The sequence below is a fragment of the Lipotes vexillifer genome, unplaced genomic scaffold (assembly GCF_000442215.2).
Source record: "Lipotes vexillifer unplaced genomic scaffold, Lipotes_vexillifer_v1.1 scaffold911, whole genome shotgun sequence".
Lineage (NCBI taxonomy): Eukaryota > Metazoa > Chordata > Mammalia > Artiodactyla > Lipotidae > Lipotes > Lipotes vexillifer.
The window spans coordinates 1,857,191-1,875,169 of NW_006781377.1; the positions used below are offsets into that span (position 1 = coordinate 1,857,191).

Below are 17,979 nucleotides of genomic sequence, written 5' to 3' on the forward strand. Positions count from 1 at the left end.
ATTTTTCATCATTAGTGTCTAGGAATGCAAGAGATTTCTGTACATTAATTTTGTATCCTGCTACTCTACCAAATTCATTGATTAGCTCTAGTAGCTTTCTGGTAGCATCTTTAGGATTCTTTATGTATAGTATCACGTCATCTGCAAACAGTGACAGTTTTACTTCTTTTCCGATTTAGATTCCTTTTATTTCTTTTTCTTTTCTGATTGCTGTGGCTAAAACTTCCAAAACTATGTTGAATAACAGTGGTGAGAGTGGGCAACCTTGTCTTGTTCCTGATCTTAGAGGAAATGGTTTCAGTTTATCACCATTGAGAATGATGTTGGCTGTGGGTTTGTCATATATGGCCTTTATTATGTTGAGGTAGGTTCCTCTATGCCTACTTTCTGGAGAGTTTTCATCATAAATGCGTGTTGAATTTTGTCGAAAGCTTTTTCTGCATCTATTGAGGTGATCATATGATTTTTATCTTTCAGTTTGTTAATATGGTGTATCACATTGATTGATTTGCATATACTGAAGAATCCTTGCATTCCTGGGATAAACCCCACTTGATCATGGTGTACGATCCATTTAATGTGCTACTGGATTCTGTTTGCTAGTATTTTGTTGAAGATTTTTGCATCTATGTTCACCAGTGATATCAGCCTGTAGTTTTTTTTTTGTGACATCTTTGTCTGGTTTTGCTATCAGGGTGATGGTGGCTTCATAGAATGAGTTGGGAGTGTTCTCCCTCTGCTATATTTTGGAAGAGTTTGAGATGGATAGGTGTTAGCTCTTCTCTAAATGTTTGATAGAATTTGCATGTGAAGCCATCTGGTCCTGGGCTTTTGTTTGTTGGAAGATTTGTAATCACAGTTTCAATTTCAGTGCTTGTGATTGGTCTGTTTATATTTTCGATTTCTTACTGGTTTGGTCTCGGAAGGTTGTACTTTTCTAAGGATTTGTCCATTTCTTCCAGGTTGTCTATTTTATTGGTATATACTTGCTTGTAGTAATCTCTCACGATCCTTTGCATTTCTGCAGTGTCAGTTGTTACTTCTCCTTTTTCATTTCTAATTCTATTGATTTGAGTCTTCTCCCTTTTTTTCTTGATGAGTCTGGCTAATGGTTTATCAATTTTGTTTACTTCTCAAAGAACGGACTTTTAGTTTTATAGATCTTTGCTGTTGTTTCCTTCATTTCTTTTTCATTTATTTCTCATCTGATCTTTATGATTTCTTTCCTCTGCTAATTTTGGGGTTTTTTTGTTCTTCTTTCTCTAATTGCTTTAGGTGTAAGGTTAGGTTGTTTATTTGAGATTTTTCTTGTTTCTTGAGATAGGATTGTATTGCTATAAAGTTCCCTCTTAGAACCACTTTTGCTGCATCCCATAGGTTTTGCATCCTCATGTTTTCATTGTCATTTGTTTCTAGGTATTTTTTGATTGCCTCTTTGATTTCTTCAGTTGTCTCTTGGTTATTTAGTAGCGTGTTGTTTAGCCTCCGTGTGTTTGTATTTTTTACAGTTTTTTTCCTGTAATTAATATCTAGTCTCATAGCGTTGTGGTCAGAAAAGATACTTGATACAATTTCAATTTTCTTAAATTTACCAAGGCTTGATTTGTGACCCAAGATACAGTCTATCCTGGAGAATGTTCCATTAGCACTTGAGAAGAAAGTATATTCTGTTGTTTTTGGATGGAATGTCCTATAAATATCAATTAAGTCCATCTTGTTTAGTGTGTCATTTAAAGCTTGTGTTTCCTTATTTATCTTCATTTTGGTTGATCTGTCCATTGGTGAAAGTGGGGTGTTAAAGTCCCCTACTATTATTGTGTTACTGTCGATTTCCCTTTTTATGGCTGTTAGCATTTGCCTTATGTATTGAGGTGCTGCTATGTTGGATGCTTAAATATTTACAATTGTTATATCTTCTTCTAGGATTGATCCCTTGATCATGTAGTGTCCTTCTTTGTCTCTTGTAATAGTCTTTATTTTAAAGTCTATTTCGTCTGATATGAGAATTGCCACTCCAGCTTTCTTTTGATTTCCATTTGCATGGAATATGTTTTTATAACCCCTCACTTTCAGTCTGTATGTGTCCCTAAGTCTGAAGTAGGTCTCTTGTAGACAGCATATATATGGGTCTTGGTTTTGTATCCATTCAGCCAATCTGTGTCTTTTGGTTAGAACATTTAATCCATTTACATTTAAGGTAATTATCGATATGTGTGTTCCTACTACCATTTTCTCAATTGTTTTGGGTTTGTCATTGTAGGTCTTTTCCTTCTCTTGTGTTTCCTGCCTAGAGCAGTTCCTTTAGCATTTGTTATAAAGCCGGTTTGGTGATGCTGAATTCTCTTAGCTTTTGCTTGTCTGTAAAGGTTTTAATTTCTCTGTCAAGTCTGAATGAGATCCTTGCTGGGTAGAGTAATCTTTGTTGTAGGTTTTTCCCTTTCATCACTTTAAATATGTCCTGCCACTCCCTTCTGGCTTGCAGTTTCTGCTGAAAGATCATCTGTTAACCTTATGTTAACCTTTTATGTTAGTTGTTGCTTTTCCCTTGCCGCTTTTAATATTTTTTCTTTGTATTTAAATTTTGATATTTTGATTAATATGTGTCTCATCTTGTTTCTCTTTGGGTTTATCCTGTATGGGACTCTCTGCGCTTCCTGGACTTGATTGACTATTTCCTTTCCCATGTGAGGGAAGTTTTCAACTCTAATCTCTTCAAATATTTTCTCAGACCCTTTCTTTTTCTCTTCTTCTTCTGGGACCCCTATAATTCAAATGTTGTTGCATTTAAGGTTGTCCCGAGGTCTTTGAGACTGTCCTCAATTCTTTTCATTCTTTTTTCTTTATTCTGCTCCCTGGCAGTTATTTCTACCATTTTCTCTTCCAGCTCACTTATCCATTCTTCTGCCTCAGTTATTCTGCTATTGATTCCTTCTAGATTATTTTTAATTTCAGTTATTGTGTTGTTCATCACTGTTTGTTTGCTCTTTATTTCTTCTAGAACCTTGTTAAATGTTTCTTATATTTTCTCCATTCTGTTTCTGAGATTTTTGGATCATCTTTACTATCACTGCTGTGAATTCTTTTTCAGGAAGATTGCCTATTTCATCTTCATTTATTTGGTCTTGTAGGTTTTTCCCTTGCTCCTTAGTCTGTAACACATTTTTTTGTCGTTCTTTTTTTTTTGTTTTTTTTCTTTTTTTTCTTTTTTTGATGGGTGGGACTGTATTCCTATCTTACTGGTTGTTTGGCCTGAGGCATCCAGCTCTGGAGTTTGCAGGCTGTTGGATAGAGCCAGGTCTTGGTGCTGAGATTAGGACCTTGAGGAGGCCTCACTCCAATTAATATTCCCTGGGGTCTGAAGTTCTCTGTTAGTCCAGTGGTTTGGACTCAGAGTTCCGACCACAGGAGCTCAGGACCAACCTCCAGCCTGGGACCCAAGATCCCGCAAGCTGCATGGCATGGCAAAAAGAAAAAAGGGGCAGTACAATATCAAAGAATAAAAAACAAAATAAAATTAGAATGATAAAAAATATATTAGGAAATATAAAAACATAACTGAAACAATGGCAACAAGGTAAAATAAAACCACAACAGAAAAAAGAAAAAAAAAAGGGGGGGTGGGGGGAACAAGCCCAAAGGAGAGAACAATAACAAAGTATAAATAATAAAATAAAATTAGATACATAAAAGATTTATTAGGAAATGTAAAAATATAAAAGAACCAACAACAATGAAAAAACAAGGTAAAACAGAACCCCAATCTAAAAGTGGAAAAAAGAAAAGAAAAAAGCCTTGGCTGTGGGGGCGGAGTTTAGGCGCGGGTGGAACTTATGCAGGGGTGGCGTTTAGGGTGGGGTGGGACCTAGGTGGGTGGGGGAGTGACGTTCGAGCGTGTGTGGAGGGGGCCTAGGTGGGGCAATGTTCAGGTGTGGGGTGGGGCCTCTGCTTAGGACCTACACAGAAGGGGAGAGGCAGCACTTTGGAAGGAGGACCTCTGGATTGTGGAGTTCCTGAGTTTGGATCTAAGGCCCTGGGTGAGGGTGTGTGGGTGGGGTTTAGGCCCAGCACGTTGGCAGGGGTCTCACAGGGGGTCTCCGAGTGTAGGGGTGGGGCCCTGGGTGGGTGTGTAGGGGCGGGGCTTGGGTTCTGCACCCCAGGAGGGAGGCTCCAAGGGCAGAGGATTAGGCCGGGAGCCCAACAGGCTTCCCGGTGCCTAAGTGGACAGGGAAAGCACTGGCCAAGTTCCCTTCTGTTCCTCCGTGCCCCTACCCCTCCACCTCCCCCAGGGTCTCCCCTGTCCCCACTGGACCCCTAACCGTGAGTGGGTCCTGCTGGGTGTAGGAACTCCTCCCCTCTCCCAGCCACCCCTCAGGGGTGCTGGGCCCAGAGGTCCAGCCTTTACTTTTGCTCCCCCTTCCTGCCCTCCCACTCCCTCAGGACCCGTGTGGCTGGAGGGGGCCTCGATGGGCAGAGGATCAGGCCCAGGATCTCAGCAGGCTCCTGGGGGCCCAAGTGGGCAGAGGAAATCTGGCCACACTCCCTTTTGATCCTCTGCCCTCCCAGTGGTCCCCCAATTTCCCCCTTTGGGTGTAGGATCCCTTCCCCTCTCCCAGCCGCCCCTCAAGCGCCAGTCCCGTCCCACCTCCACTTCTCTTCCCCCTTCACTCCCCCCATGCCCCATGTCCTTCCCAGTCACTGGGGGTTTCTCTCGTCCCCTTAGGTGTCCGTGGTCCCCCACCGGTGCCAGGTAGGTGCCCTAGTTGTGCGGAGACAAGAATTCCGAGTCCTCTTAGTGCACCATCTTGACTCCGCCCTCTCCATTGTATCTTAAACGCCTTTCGTGTGAATCCCATACCATTGAAAATTGGTGATATCCTAAAAAGGTAGTACAATAATAATATAAGCCTTTTCTTTTTTTACAACTGATTTCTTTGATGGATTTTAAATTTTTATTCTGAGATCTTTTGCGTATGTGACTTTTGGAAGTTACTTATTCTTTCAGGTTAAAGCAAGTCCTGCCAAAGCAGTCTACAGACCACTTTGGAATTATCATTTTTTTAGTATAATCATTATATGTGGGTCAGCAGGTGAATCGAATCTGTGTAGATGCAAAGGTGGAACACAATTACATCATCAAATCAATATTTTAATCTAAGCATAAACAATTACTCCTTGGTATTTGGTGTGCAACAGTGTTCTTGCTTAAAATTTGTGTTTTTTCTTGGTGAGATTTCTATTTCGCATTAAGGAAGCTGTGTATATAATAGTTTATCATAAAAGTCATTTCCTAATATTGCTAGTTTTATCTTCTGAAAATTCTTTTAGCTGGTAAAATCTGGCACATTTCATGTGTTAGCTGCATCTGCAAGAAAGGAGAATCAGCGGTTCTGATTCTAGGGAGATTCTGGGTAGGCATTTGTCATTTACATCATGGTTTTATAAAAATGTTTGTTCTGGTTAGATCACTGCTATGAAATGTAAGCCTGATATAAATCTTCAGTCAGGTATATGGATAAATATTACCATTTCTTTATCCAAGTATCACTTTATTACACATTAATTGCTCCTTAACATCATTTTGAAATTCCTCTAAGGTACTATAAAGTGTGAATTAAGGATCATCACATGGCATGGAATCAGCATAAAGCCCGAGGTGACGTCTAAGTTCTGGTTGCAATTCTCATTTTGCATATTCTAGTTTGTGCTCTTTATTAAAATATCTCCCTATTTATATTTATCTGGGAGACATTTTTTAGTATTAAACTACTTTTTACGGCATTCAAGTCATTCTTCAGATCACAGAAGATGCCACAGTCACCACCCCATGTAGAACTGCACGTTTCTGTTTTGTCCTGAATGCAAACTGGAGCAGGTCTGATACCTGGGAATGTTCCTCAGCCAGAATCAGTTTGGAGGACAGGCCTTATCACAGGACTTCTGGAGCTCAAAGCTGTTCCTGAGCGAAGCTGTAGATGACTTTACACATCCAGGTCCTGGGTTCAGGAAGGTATAAATGAGCTGTGGGGAAGCTTTTCTTTACATTCCTGGAAATAAGGACTTTTGGTAAAGTTGGGAGCTGGGACTTCTGTGAGACCAAAATAACTACCTACTCCAGTTCTTTTGTCTATAAGAAGGACTTGTAGTTGGCTGTGAAGGAAAAGTAGGGAGGACAGGGCAAGTGGCCAGGACTGGGTGAGCAGAGGGGTTTTCCTTAATCGGCCTGTTCGTTTTGCTGAGGGTCAATAGCCAGTAGAGAGAGAGAGGTTGGAGAATGAGAGGATGATTGATGGTATGAGGTACCTGAGGGTTTGGAGAGGCGTGGGGGAGTACAAACTATTTATTCCACAGATTGTTATTGAGTGCCTGCTGCGAGCTAGGTTCTAGGAAAGCAGTAGTAAGAAAATCAGATGAGATCGCTACTATCATGGCTGTTATGGAAATTCCAGGAGATAAACATCAATGTCTATGTTACTTCTGTCTCATACTTTGATTACAGTATTTACCAATGCTAATTTTTTAAAAGAATTTCTTTTTTTTAACCTGCACTAATAAACAATTTGGAAAAAAATAATCTGAGGTCTGCATGTGCCATGTGCTGGCGAAGACATACTCATCAGACCTTATAATATTTATATGTTACCTTTTTATAGTTATTTTTAAAAAATGAAAATGTTTTCTCTGAACATTTAAAAATACTAAGTATCAACTGCTTACCTTAATGATGCTGCAACCAAATAGAGAAAACATTTTCCTTAGAGAAAAGAAGTTTTCAAAGAAAAAACCATAGCTCCCCAAATACATGTTTTTCCTTGAGCTGTTATCCTATTCAAAGTATTTCCCCTTTTTAGCCATCTGAAGCCTAAAAATAAGATGTTTTCTATTGTCATTTACCATAATGAATCCATATTTAGTAAGAATTATACCACATGTGCAGGAGATAAATAACTGATATGTAGGAAAATTAACACTTTAAAAATGCTATGAAATGCAAAAAATGTTTTCAGGACTTTTTGTAACAATATTTTGTGAGGAAAATTAGAACGCAGTAGTGTTTATATCCACTGAATCTCAAGAAAAATTAGAGTCCAGAGAAGAACACAATTAACTACATTATTCATTATCATTGCCCCCAGCAACCTTGACCCCAATAAACTGGGGAGTGAGGTAAAGAAAGAAGGAAGGTGACAGCCAAAGTTCAGGTAGGGAGAGGGGAAAAAAGAACATTAGTATAGCTCTGAAATCTTGCCTGGTTTCATGAAATGTACCACCCACAAATGAAAAGGCTATATTATTTTCATGAAGGCCTGGCTTTCTTCAATGAGTTGATAAAGGTTGCCATATTTAGGGACTTATTGTAAAACGAATCCATACCTTCTAATAACGGCTGTTGGCTTTCTTGTGTGAGGAGGGAATTAAAATACAGGCAGAGTACAAATCCAACATTTGCTCCTAAGACCATTCTTATTAGAGTAACCCAAATCACAGGAGGAGGTATTTCTAAATCCATATTTGTACTGAGTTTATCCATAAAAATACATGTTCATTTTAAAAACTTGAGGGTTAATATGAAGTAAAGAATAACATGAAAGTACCACTTTTATGGAGAAACACCAAATAGAGCAACAGAAGTTGTCTTAAAAGATGCTTTGTGTTTATTACTTTTTATTTTTGTGTGTTTGTTTCCACTGATAGACCAGAACAGGGATCAGCAAACTTTCCATAGATATTTGGGGCTTTGGGAACTACAGAGTCTCTGCCACAACTACTCAACCCTGCCTCTGAAGTGTGAAACCTGCCGTACAGGCAGGTGGCCGGTCACACTCCACAGCCACGTGGGGAGGGACCCAGGAGAGAGAAACTCGGGACACGTGGGCCTGTGAGGGAGTCAGCGCACCACTGAAGGCTGGAGGCCCAGCGTGTGTGGTTTCCCCCTAGGGAGGGCCATGGGAAGGTGGTCCCCAGGGCGAGTCAGGGCTGGAGGTCGTGCAGGGAATGTGCATTCTGGGCATGAGGCTGGAGTAGAAGCCACACGGTGTCCTCACCCCCTCACTGCTTACCCACCACAACCGGGCAGCAGCCTGAGCCAGCAAGAGTCATCCTTCCCTCCTGCCAAGGCCCTCAGTGCCCTCTCCCCACAGAGCCTAGCATCACGCTTCTGTAAGGAAGACAGGCCCAGAGGAACTCCAACTACTACCACAGAGCCCGTATAAAGTTGGAATTTGGAGCCCTGAGGCAATAAATTTATAACTGGCACACGAGAGCATAAGGAAGATCCAGTCTTTTTACTTCCACTTTCACAACCTAGTTGTAAAATTACTGGCACAAATTCCTTTAACAAAAATCTATGGAATGTTTCTCAAGCTCCTTCTGGCGGGTGGTTAGGCCGTTAGCTTACGCGTATCAGCTGATGATAAAATTTCTGTGTGTCATTTTGTTCTTAAAAATATCTCAAGAGGACTGCAGTTGACTGGCCATCTATGTTAGGGGTTTGTTAAATAGAACAAAGCTAAGAACTAGGAAGTAAGCAAAAAATACTCAGAAACTCTGACAGAGACAGTGGTACTCACTAAAAGATTCCATGTGCTCTTTTACATTTTCCAGCCTTCTTTGCAGTGAGATTTAAGCATGAACTATTCTTTCCCGAAGCACAAAATGGGTGTGAGTTCCCTGCACTCCTAACCCCCTGCCGCTGGCAGAGACAGGAAGTACTTTGGTATGGCTGGCAAGTGGCATATATATGAAAACACGGCCAGAAGAATAGGCTGGAATCTATGAATTTTATAGACTTCCTTTAAGGTCTACTTTTATGGAAGCTTCAGGAACACGGGGATTCCATCTGTCCTGTTTGCTCTTGCTAGAACACTGCGTATCAAGGGTTCTTGTCAGGGGGATAAACTTTGTCGTGCTAGGAAAGGTCCGGTGACATTCCTCCCCATAGCAGTGGGTGCCTGCTCATGTTATATTTGTATAACTAAGGGTCCGCCCCTCCGGATCCCCCGTTTACACGATTCCACCCTCTTCTACGCCCCTAAGGAGGATGAACTGTAGAAACTGCCTTAATGGGGTTTCTTACCTTCTGGCATCCATTTAGGCTGGGTAATAAGCACCGTGTAGGAGGAAGGGAGGAAAGTGAGGTCATGGTAATTACTGCCCTGGCCCCTCCCCGCATGGTTGCCTTGGGTTAGCTTTTCCTGACTCTCCCTGTCATGCGGGCCCCTCCACACTACCTTCTCCTACCAGGTCTGGTGACCACACCCCTTCACTCCATCAGCCGAGGGTGGTGGAGCCCAGCGGTCACCAGCCCTTCCCTGTGCTTTCCCTGCATCACTGTAAGCAGTCCCTTCATTAAACTGTCCTAAAATCACATTTGGGCATGCCATCTGTTTCCTGACAGGATCCCGGCTGACTTAGCACCTGAATAAATATTCAACAGAGGATGTGTTGAATAAATAATATATAAAAGTGAAGTCACCGAATACAGATAACAAATGTGTTAATATTATAAAACTCCCAGAATAGTGTTTGGCGTGTGGTACATACATGTTTGTTAGAATGACATTTGCTTTTCAGAATGAGACCTATGGCTGTGATGGAGAGGACAGATTGGCTGCAAGGTGACAGACCCCAGGTGGGAAGATGCATCTTTCCCCACTGTAGGGGAGAGATGAAGAGTGCCAGACCACCGCGGGAGGGTCGAGGGGAGGAGTCGAGAGGTCTGTTCCAGAGGAAGAAAGCACAAGACTGGATAACCGATCTGATGTAGGGGATGAGGCAGAAAGAGAAACAAGAACGTGGGGTCTCCAGCTTAGGGCTTTGGTTGCCTGGCAGTGCCGTTAGTCAGCGAATAAAGGCTGCGAAGCTGGCTTATTGAGGGTGATGATGAAGAAACGCAGGAAAAAGATGACTCCAGCAGCTAACGTTTATGGAACGTTACTGTGTGCCAGGCATTTTCAGAAGTGCTTTACATGTATTAATTTATTTAATCCTTACTACAACCCTGTGGGGTAGCTAGTACACATTTTACAGATGTGTCTGTTGAGGTGAAGAATGATTAGATAACTTGCCCAGAGTTACAACTAGTTACAACTAGGGGAGCAGAAATTTAAACCTAGGTAGTGGACTGGGAGAGGCGGGTGTGGAATGAAGGGAATTGGTCCACTTTGGAACGGCTGAGGTTGAGACCCCAGTGAGATAACCTATGGCGATCTTAAGTAGGCAGGTGAAGTGTGAAGTTTAGAAGGCAGGTAGGGGATATATACCATAAACACTGAGAGACAGAGGAACACAAAAGAGAAAGCGAAAATCAATGTAGAAAATATAAGGTAATAATCACAACAACAGCAGTAATTTATTGAGCTCTTACCATACACTAGACACTAAATGCTTTATGATAAGGAAAAGATATTATTATTCCACCTTTATGCATGAGAAAACCAAGACTTAGCAAGCTTATAAATAAATGACTAGATTTTTATTGGTTTGAATGCTTTTTTTCCTGGCATAAGTTCAAATCAGAATAACTGACTGGATTCTGTTTGGGCCAGACAATGGGAAGCAGGATATTGGAAGAGGTCATGGTATTTACTTAATATATACATTTAAAACATGGTATTTACTTAATATATACATTTAAATATATTAAAATTATGTATAATTATATATAAATAAAATTTAAAACAATTTATTATTAGAAATACTGATGCATGAACTATCATGTGAAAAATACCAGGACATTTTTACCCTATGTGAAGACACGCAAAAAGATAAATTCAAGAGAGAACGTTCCTTGATGAACATGAAAGCAAGGGGATGGTGTCAGAGGATTTGGATGTTTAAAGTACATGAATGTGGGACTGAAATACCCACAGACAGTGGTTCCCTCTTTTGCGTGGTGCTTGGACACTGCCAACATTTGTCTTGGATGTCTTTGTCTACCTCTGCTGCTCAGCAAGTCCTCTTCTCAGGGTCATGCTTTTTTCTTTAGCTATTGAGAGAGGGGAAAACAGCCCATGACAGCTTGAAACTGGCCTGGACTATTGGCTAGACCCTGGCATTACTAGGAGTTGGCCTGACATAGCTGTACCATGATATTACGTGGAACATAAACCATTTCACATGATACCAACAACACACAAGGCCATTCTACTGTGAAAAATCAAAACAAAACCAAGAGATCTCTGTATCATATATGAACACAAAAACATAAGCATTGTCCAAACCACAAAAATGACCAAACAGCCCCCTGTGTTAGCCCATATGCATTAGCATCTTCACCTATTACAGCTTTAGCCTCACTTCCTTCCTTGTACCTGATTAGCTGTATCAAGCTACCAAATCAAAGACTTACCTCTGTTCCCTACACAGTATGGAATCCTGGGCAAAGCCCCAGACCTACATCCTATACACAAACCCGAGCCCTATAACAAATCCTTTCTAATATATTAGACACCTCACATCTCCCCAGTATGTGTGCTCCCTGCTACAAAGAACAATAAACCCAACTTGTTAAACTACAGGTATGTTCCTGGTGGTCTTTGGCTGAAGGGCAAAGGCAAAACTATGGATTCAACTAAAGTGCTCATTACTTGGACCAGGACTCTCAATTCAGTAAAAGTGTGAACATCTGGGGCCCCTGGGCTTTTGACGTGAACAAGATAGTTCATTTGACAAGTACTTTAAAACAGAAAGCAAGTAAACCCTTACGAGCACTTTGCTTGTCTGGTTTGCCTAAAAGAAAGATAATTTTGTTTAATGTAGGGCTTATCCCTCCTTTGTTTCCATAATCTGGAGTTAGGCAGTGCTGGCTTTTTAATTGCATGGCTTGATAAAACTATCAAAGACCCCAGTTACTATCCAAACCCACTGTTAACCTTTTTTTTTGTGTATACATATATATGTTAAAATGTGTTTTTCAACACCTAACTTTCTTTCCTCTCCCTGTAGAGAAAACAAAATAAAGCTTTACAGTGATAATTTCGTATCTGCCTGAAGCCAGCCAGCTTCCTTTTTTTCATTTTGTTTTGTTTTGCTCCTCTTACTCTCCATTTCCCTCTCTTGGGAAACTAAACACTTAAACATTAACTAAGTTTGTCAGGGTCAAATTTCTCCTGCTTTAGTCATTCTAAAATACCTACATTGGCTTTATGAATTAATAAGTTGCTCTAACACAACACTGTAAATCAACTATAAGTCAAAAAGAAAAAAAAGTTGCCACCATTTCTCTAACTTCTTTAAAATTGAAACTTAAGGGCGCCCTGGTGGCGCAGTGGTTGAGAGTCCGCCTGCCGATGCAGGGAACACGGGTTCGTGCCCCGGTCCGGGAAGATCCCACGTGCCGCGGAGTGGCTGGGCCCGTGAGCCATGGCCGCTGAGCCTGCGCGTCTGGAGCCTGTGCTCCGCAACGGGAGAGGCCACAACAGTGAGAGGCCCACGTACCGCAAAAATAAAAAATAAAAAATAAATTGAAACTTAAAATTAAAACATTGATTAAAATTAAAATATGTAAAAACCTGTATTCCAATATATGGGATGATAACAGAAGATGTATTCTCAAATGGTTCTTTGCCAATATCCTTCTCGGCTTTTGTAAAACAATGTTTTTGGACTCCCCTGGCAGTCCAGGAGTTAGGACTCCACACTTCCAATGCAGGGGCCACAGGTTCAATCCCTGGTCGGAGAACTAAGATCCCACATGCCGCTTGGTGCAGCCAAAACAATTTAAAAATTAAAAAAAATAAAAAATAAAAATTTTAAAAATGTTTTTGCTCTCACGATATATATATATATATATCTCCCTCTAATTTCTGTATATGCAATGTGAAAATGCAAAGGGGAAAATGCATCTCCATTCCAGTGCCACTGGTGAAGTAAGCCAGCTTGCCGGCGTTCCCTGGGTAGGACAACATAATAACTTTTAAAGAACATATTCCACTTACATGTCAAAATAAAGACAAATTAGGAAGTGTCTGGGAGCACAGCGATCCAAATTGTGAAAAATCTCCATCCCTTGACGCTCTCTCCTTCAGTCTGTGTCCTGTCATCTTCTGAAAGGCTGGTCTTCCTCGACAGGAGATTAGACCTCACAGATCCCACACGCCCTGTCAGAGATTCACTTATACACCTTTCCCTACATTCTCTAGATTTATATTCCCTCTGGATGATTTTACCCATGAAGACCATCGTTAATCATGACTCCCACATTCTTATCTCCAGGCCAGACCTTCTTCCCTGGATTCCCCCGGCCTCAGGTATATTGCCTTTTGACCCCCATGCTTTTGTGTGTGCTGTCCCTCTGCCTAGAACACTCTGTCGTGTCAGGCTCACTTTTGCACTAGACCCATCTCAGGTGCCACTCTCCCCACCAGGCCGAGAAACACAGGTGCCTCTTCTCTGTTACTGTAATACCCTGAGCACCTCCCTTTCTTAACGTGTAGCCTGCTAGATTATAATCATCTTTCCAATTATATGATAATCATTTTTCTTGACAGCCAGTTATCAATCATAGATGTAACATGTAACATATGCTCAATAAATTGTTGAACGAACAGGTTCCACTTTTAATCTGAGTGGGTGCATTTAACAAGCTACTAATTCCAAACTAGGTTGTCCTTCAAGGGGGAAAAATACAAATTCAGGTTCACAGGTTCATTTCGTTATTTTTGACTCTCTTTTCTGTTATAGACTGGATTGTAGATGTCTTATAGCTAGTAAAACAACCATTAAGCTTGTTTTCATGGTGCGCTAGACGAGAAGTCACAGAGCTGCTAGAATGCCAGATGTTTACTAATTTCAGTAGGTCCCGTGACTACTGCTACTTGGTCTAAATCCAGTTTCACATACTAATGGTTACTATTCATTGAGCACGTTTCTATATGGGAAGCTCAGTGCCTTCATTTACATTATCTCATTAACTCTTCCCCCAGATCCACTGATGTAACTCTATTATTATGCCCAATTAATAGATGAAACTGAGATTTAAAGAGACTAAGTAACATTTCCAAAATCACCCACCTACTAAGGAGGTGAGTGGATTTGAGCCCAGGTCTCATTCCAGAGAGTAAAAGTTCTTAAACACCATAGTATATGACCTTTCAACCATCGGAAGGAGATTTGTGAAGAGTTTGCATATAGTTATCACCAATTATGGGGCCAGACTAAACCTTTTGATTCCAGGCAGACAAAACTAAACAGACCAGTTCTCAGGGACACAAAGGCAAGACTGGTCCTGCAGGAAAAAACAAAGAATGAACAAATCCTGGCCAAGTCACAGCCTGCCACAGTGAATGGCGTATCTCCACGGGAAGGCGCATGTGTGTATACACACACAACTATGGATTAGAAATCTACTAAGGACAAGAATTCAGGTCCCACCAGTTTCTGTCCTAAATCTTATTCCAACAGGTCTCGTGCTTGAAAAAATATTGGCCTTTTAAGTTAACAATCATAAATTGGCAAGAACTGTTTGTGCATCAAAGATCCACAGGCTGAACTGATTTGGCAAGGGGTATGCATTTTTAACTGCCAATAAACTATTCAGGTTTAAAACCCCCTCAAAAACAGAAATGGTGAGGGACTGACTGAAGCTTGCAGCAGGGGAAGTATTTAAGGGGAGCCTAAGAATCTCTGGGACAGTGGTGGTCGAGGTAGAATGAGGATGGGGGTCATCACTGTACCTTGTATCTGGCCTGTTTTTATCTTCAGGTAACAGGATTAGACTCCTGTGAATCTTTAGAGGGAAAAGAAAAGTTTATCTTATAAATGTCCTATCCTAATTTCTTTACCATTTGGTAATAATCTTTCACGTGCCTCAAATTTTTTAGGAAATTAAGACATAAATGTCAAAACCAGCACCTGATATACACTTTTTTTCCCTCCACTGCCCATCACTCCACAAAGTGGTAACAATGAGAACTATTCCTAATAATTGGGCATTAAAAACAACAAAATCATATTAACTACAGTTACCTATTCCCTAACCTATAAAGGTAAGCCTATATCCCTGTACAAAATGGTACTTCTTTCAATTTACTGAGCATCTAATATCTGGCATGCAATAAAGGAACAACCTCAGTCATCAAAATAGGTATTATGACTATTATTTTACATATGAGGAAGCCTTCTGAATAGAAGGTGGTAATGGAGTAAACAGCTGGACACCTTGGAAACTGCCCGGGGTACATACCCTTGGTATTTTCTCACATTTCACATATTTATTAAAGCATTACTGTGCCATTAAGCAACACAACCCCAATAGGCATTGTTGGAATGAGGTCATTACTTCAGGCCAGTGGTAGAACATAAGGGACATCAAGAGGGTGATTTGTTGTTATGAAGCAAAATCAAACCTATTACATTTCCACAGGAATCTAATATGGTGGAGATAAGACCATTATGAAGCTAGAAACTTGAGAAAATCATTTTTAAAGCTCATAAGCATATGTAACTCATGACTAAAGGTGCTGCACTGTTCTGCAACATGAGTGTCAGGGGAACAAACTTCCAACCTCGTGACTCATGCTTCCGTATTACACATTACACACTCATGCTTCCGTATTCTTCATTTTAAAGAAATGTGAACAGAAGCGTGTACATAAAATTATCTGATACCGAAAACACAACAGCTGTCAGGCCAAGAAAAGTCTGTTGACACCGTGTCGTCAGAGCCACACTTCCAAGACGGCAAGTCATTTTACCTTTTGAAAAGTATGGGCGGAGAGACAACTTCCTGCCCAAGACCAGCTCGAAGCCACCGTCTCCTTGCTAGAACAGGTTCCTGAACTGCCCAAACAGGGCAGGGGAGCAAAGGCCCTGGGAAGGGAAAGTAAAAATAATTCCCCCAGCCGCAGTCGCACCTACTCTGTCTCTCCTCCGCCTTCAGGCGAGGAGGGAGAGTTCCCAACTCTGCCCACCTCCAGGCCAGTGGGTCCCTTCTGGTCTCCCTTGTCCGCCTTGAGGGTGACCTGCGGACCAAAGCAGCCCAGAAAGTGGCTGAGGCCGACCCACCAGTACCTCCTCCAAAGGCCTCCCGGTTGCCCCCCGGGTCACCCGGCAGGCCCCCGCGATTACACAGTTCTCTCGACCAGACAACTTTCACCGACTTTATTGGCCCCCGACCCTAATGGGCCCCTCGCCGCCCACCTCCCCATTAGATCGCGCCGTCCCTCCATAACATCAACCGTATTCAAAAACACTGCGGGGTGGCTATGGAAAGAGCCTTTGCTGAGGAAGCCAGCTCTCCTGTGGCGGCGTCAGGGTCACTTGCTCTTCGCCTTCTGACTCTCCGTCTTCTTGGGCAGCAGCACGGCCTGGATGTTGGGTAGGACGCCGCCCTGGGCGATGGTCACTTTCCCCAGCAGCTTGTTTAGCTCCTCGTCATTGCGGATGGCGAGTTGCAGGTGGCGAGGGATTATCCTGGTCTTCTTGTTGTCCCGCGCGGCGTTGCCAGCCAACTCCAGGATCTCCGCCGTCAGGTACTCCAACACCGCTGCCAGGTACACCGGCGCCCCGGCTCCCACTCGCTCTGCGTAGTTACCTTTGCGCAGCAGTCGGTGCACTCGGCCCACCGGGAACTGCAGGCCCGCGCGAGAGGACCGGGACTTGGCCTTTGCCCGCACTTTGCCGCCCTGCTTTCCGCGACCAGACATGTTTGTCTCTCGCCTAAAACTCCAGCTAGGGGAAAAAAACCCCAGCGGTCCAGTTCCTAGAATGGGAGGGCAACGTACCGCATCTGAACTGCCTCCACCAACACTTTGCTGACACTAGGCAAGCGCCTTCCCATTGGGCGCGGCAACAACCTCGGCTCCGGTGACCAATGACAGGCAGGCTCTTCTCCCAATTAGAGCGCTGGCAGAAGGACCGCCTTCTCCACCTTGCTCCAATCAAAAGAAAAACTGCTAACCCTCATTTACATAACCTTCCATATGAATATCCTGGGCCCGACTGCTCCGCCTTTAGGGGTTTAGTTGAACTTACAGGATTCTGAGGTTTCAACGTCCTCGCTCACTCCCAGGAAAATAACGTCTTAAGAATTAAGTAACCGGGCTTCCCTAGTGGCGCTAGTGGTGTAGTGGTGGAGAATCCGCCTGCCAATGCAGGGGACACAGGTTCTAACTCTGATCGGGGAAGATCCCACATGCCACAGAGCAACTAAGGCCGTGTGCCACAACTACGGAGTCTGCAAGCCATAACTACTGAGCCCGCATGCCACAACTACTGAAGCCCATGCTCTTAGAGCCCATGCTCCACAATAAAAGAAGCCACTGCAATGAGAAGCCCACTCACGGCAACAAAGTGCCCCTGCACTTTGCAGGGGCAAAAGGTGCCCCTGCTCACCGCAACTAGATGAAAAAGCCTGCACGCCGCAACAAAAACCCAATGCAGCCAAAAATAAATTAATTAATTTTAAAAAAAGTTTAAAAAAAATTAAGAAACCATGGTAAGAAAAAGAAAAATCCGGAAGGAGAGCTACTCTAAAGTACAAGGCCTGAAGCAAGAAATGCCTCTAGCACTTGAGGTCGCAGGGTATGCCCCCAATTTTTGACATTATTATTATTATTATGGACACTTTTTATTCTTGTAAACAAGAGAGAGCTCTAACTTGAAAATGTTCTAACCTTGATTTCTTAGTAAATATTTAAAAGCCAACCTATTTTACCATTACAAGAATCCTGACTCTTCAAGACTTTTCTTCGTTGAGTCAAGGATTAAAATCATGTGGTACAATTTGACTATTTAGGATTTTTTTTTCAGCCATCCAGACAGTGTTCTGAGAGCTCTTTTAATTTTTCTTTAACAACAATAACAGTAAGTTTTTTGTGCTATGGAGATGGATAAGGATAGGTAAATAATAAGCATTTAGGTATATATAAATATTTACCATAAAGCTTTCCAGCTGGAAAGGCTTATTCGTCAGGACTAGAGACAGGAAGCACAGTTTACTAAAATATTTGTTCCTCAAGGTGTTAAGTACCTGGGAAAGAG

The 17,979-nt window shown here is 42.1% G+C and overlaps 2 protein-coding genes across 2 annotated transcripts in view; one reads left to right on the top strand and one right to left on the bottom strand.

Moving 5' to 3' along the window:
* Positions 1–16,082: 16,082 nt before the first annotated feature.
* On the bottom strand, positions 16,083–16,750 carry H2AJ (H2A.J histone). Its single transcript, XM_007454629.1, has one exon. The coding sequence runs from the start codon at positions 16,641–16,643 to the stop codon at positions 16,254–16,256; it is 390 nt and encodes a 129-aa protein (XP_007454691.1). The 5' UTR covers positions 16,644–16,750; the 3' UTR covers positions 16,083–16,253.
* Positions 16,751–17,288: 538 nt separating this feature from the next.
* Positions 17,289–17,979, top strand: part of H4C16 (H4 histone 16) — a 2,401-nt gene continuing 1,710 nt past the window's right edge. The window contains exon 1 of the mRNA XM_007454631.1: positions 17,289–17,297. The gene's annotated coding sequence lies outside the window, so the exon portion shown is untranslated. The remainder of the gene's footprint in view (positions 17,298–17,979) is intronic.

Coding starts and splice junctions, on each gene's coding strand:
- H2AJ (XM_007454629.1), bottom strand. CDS start 16,643: ATGTCTGGTCGCGGAAAGCAGGGCGGCAAAGTGCGGGCAAAGGCCAAG.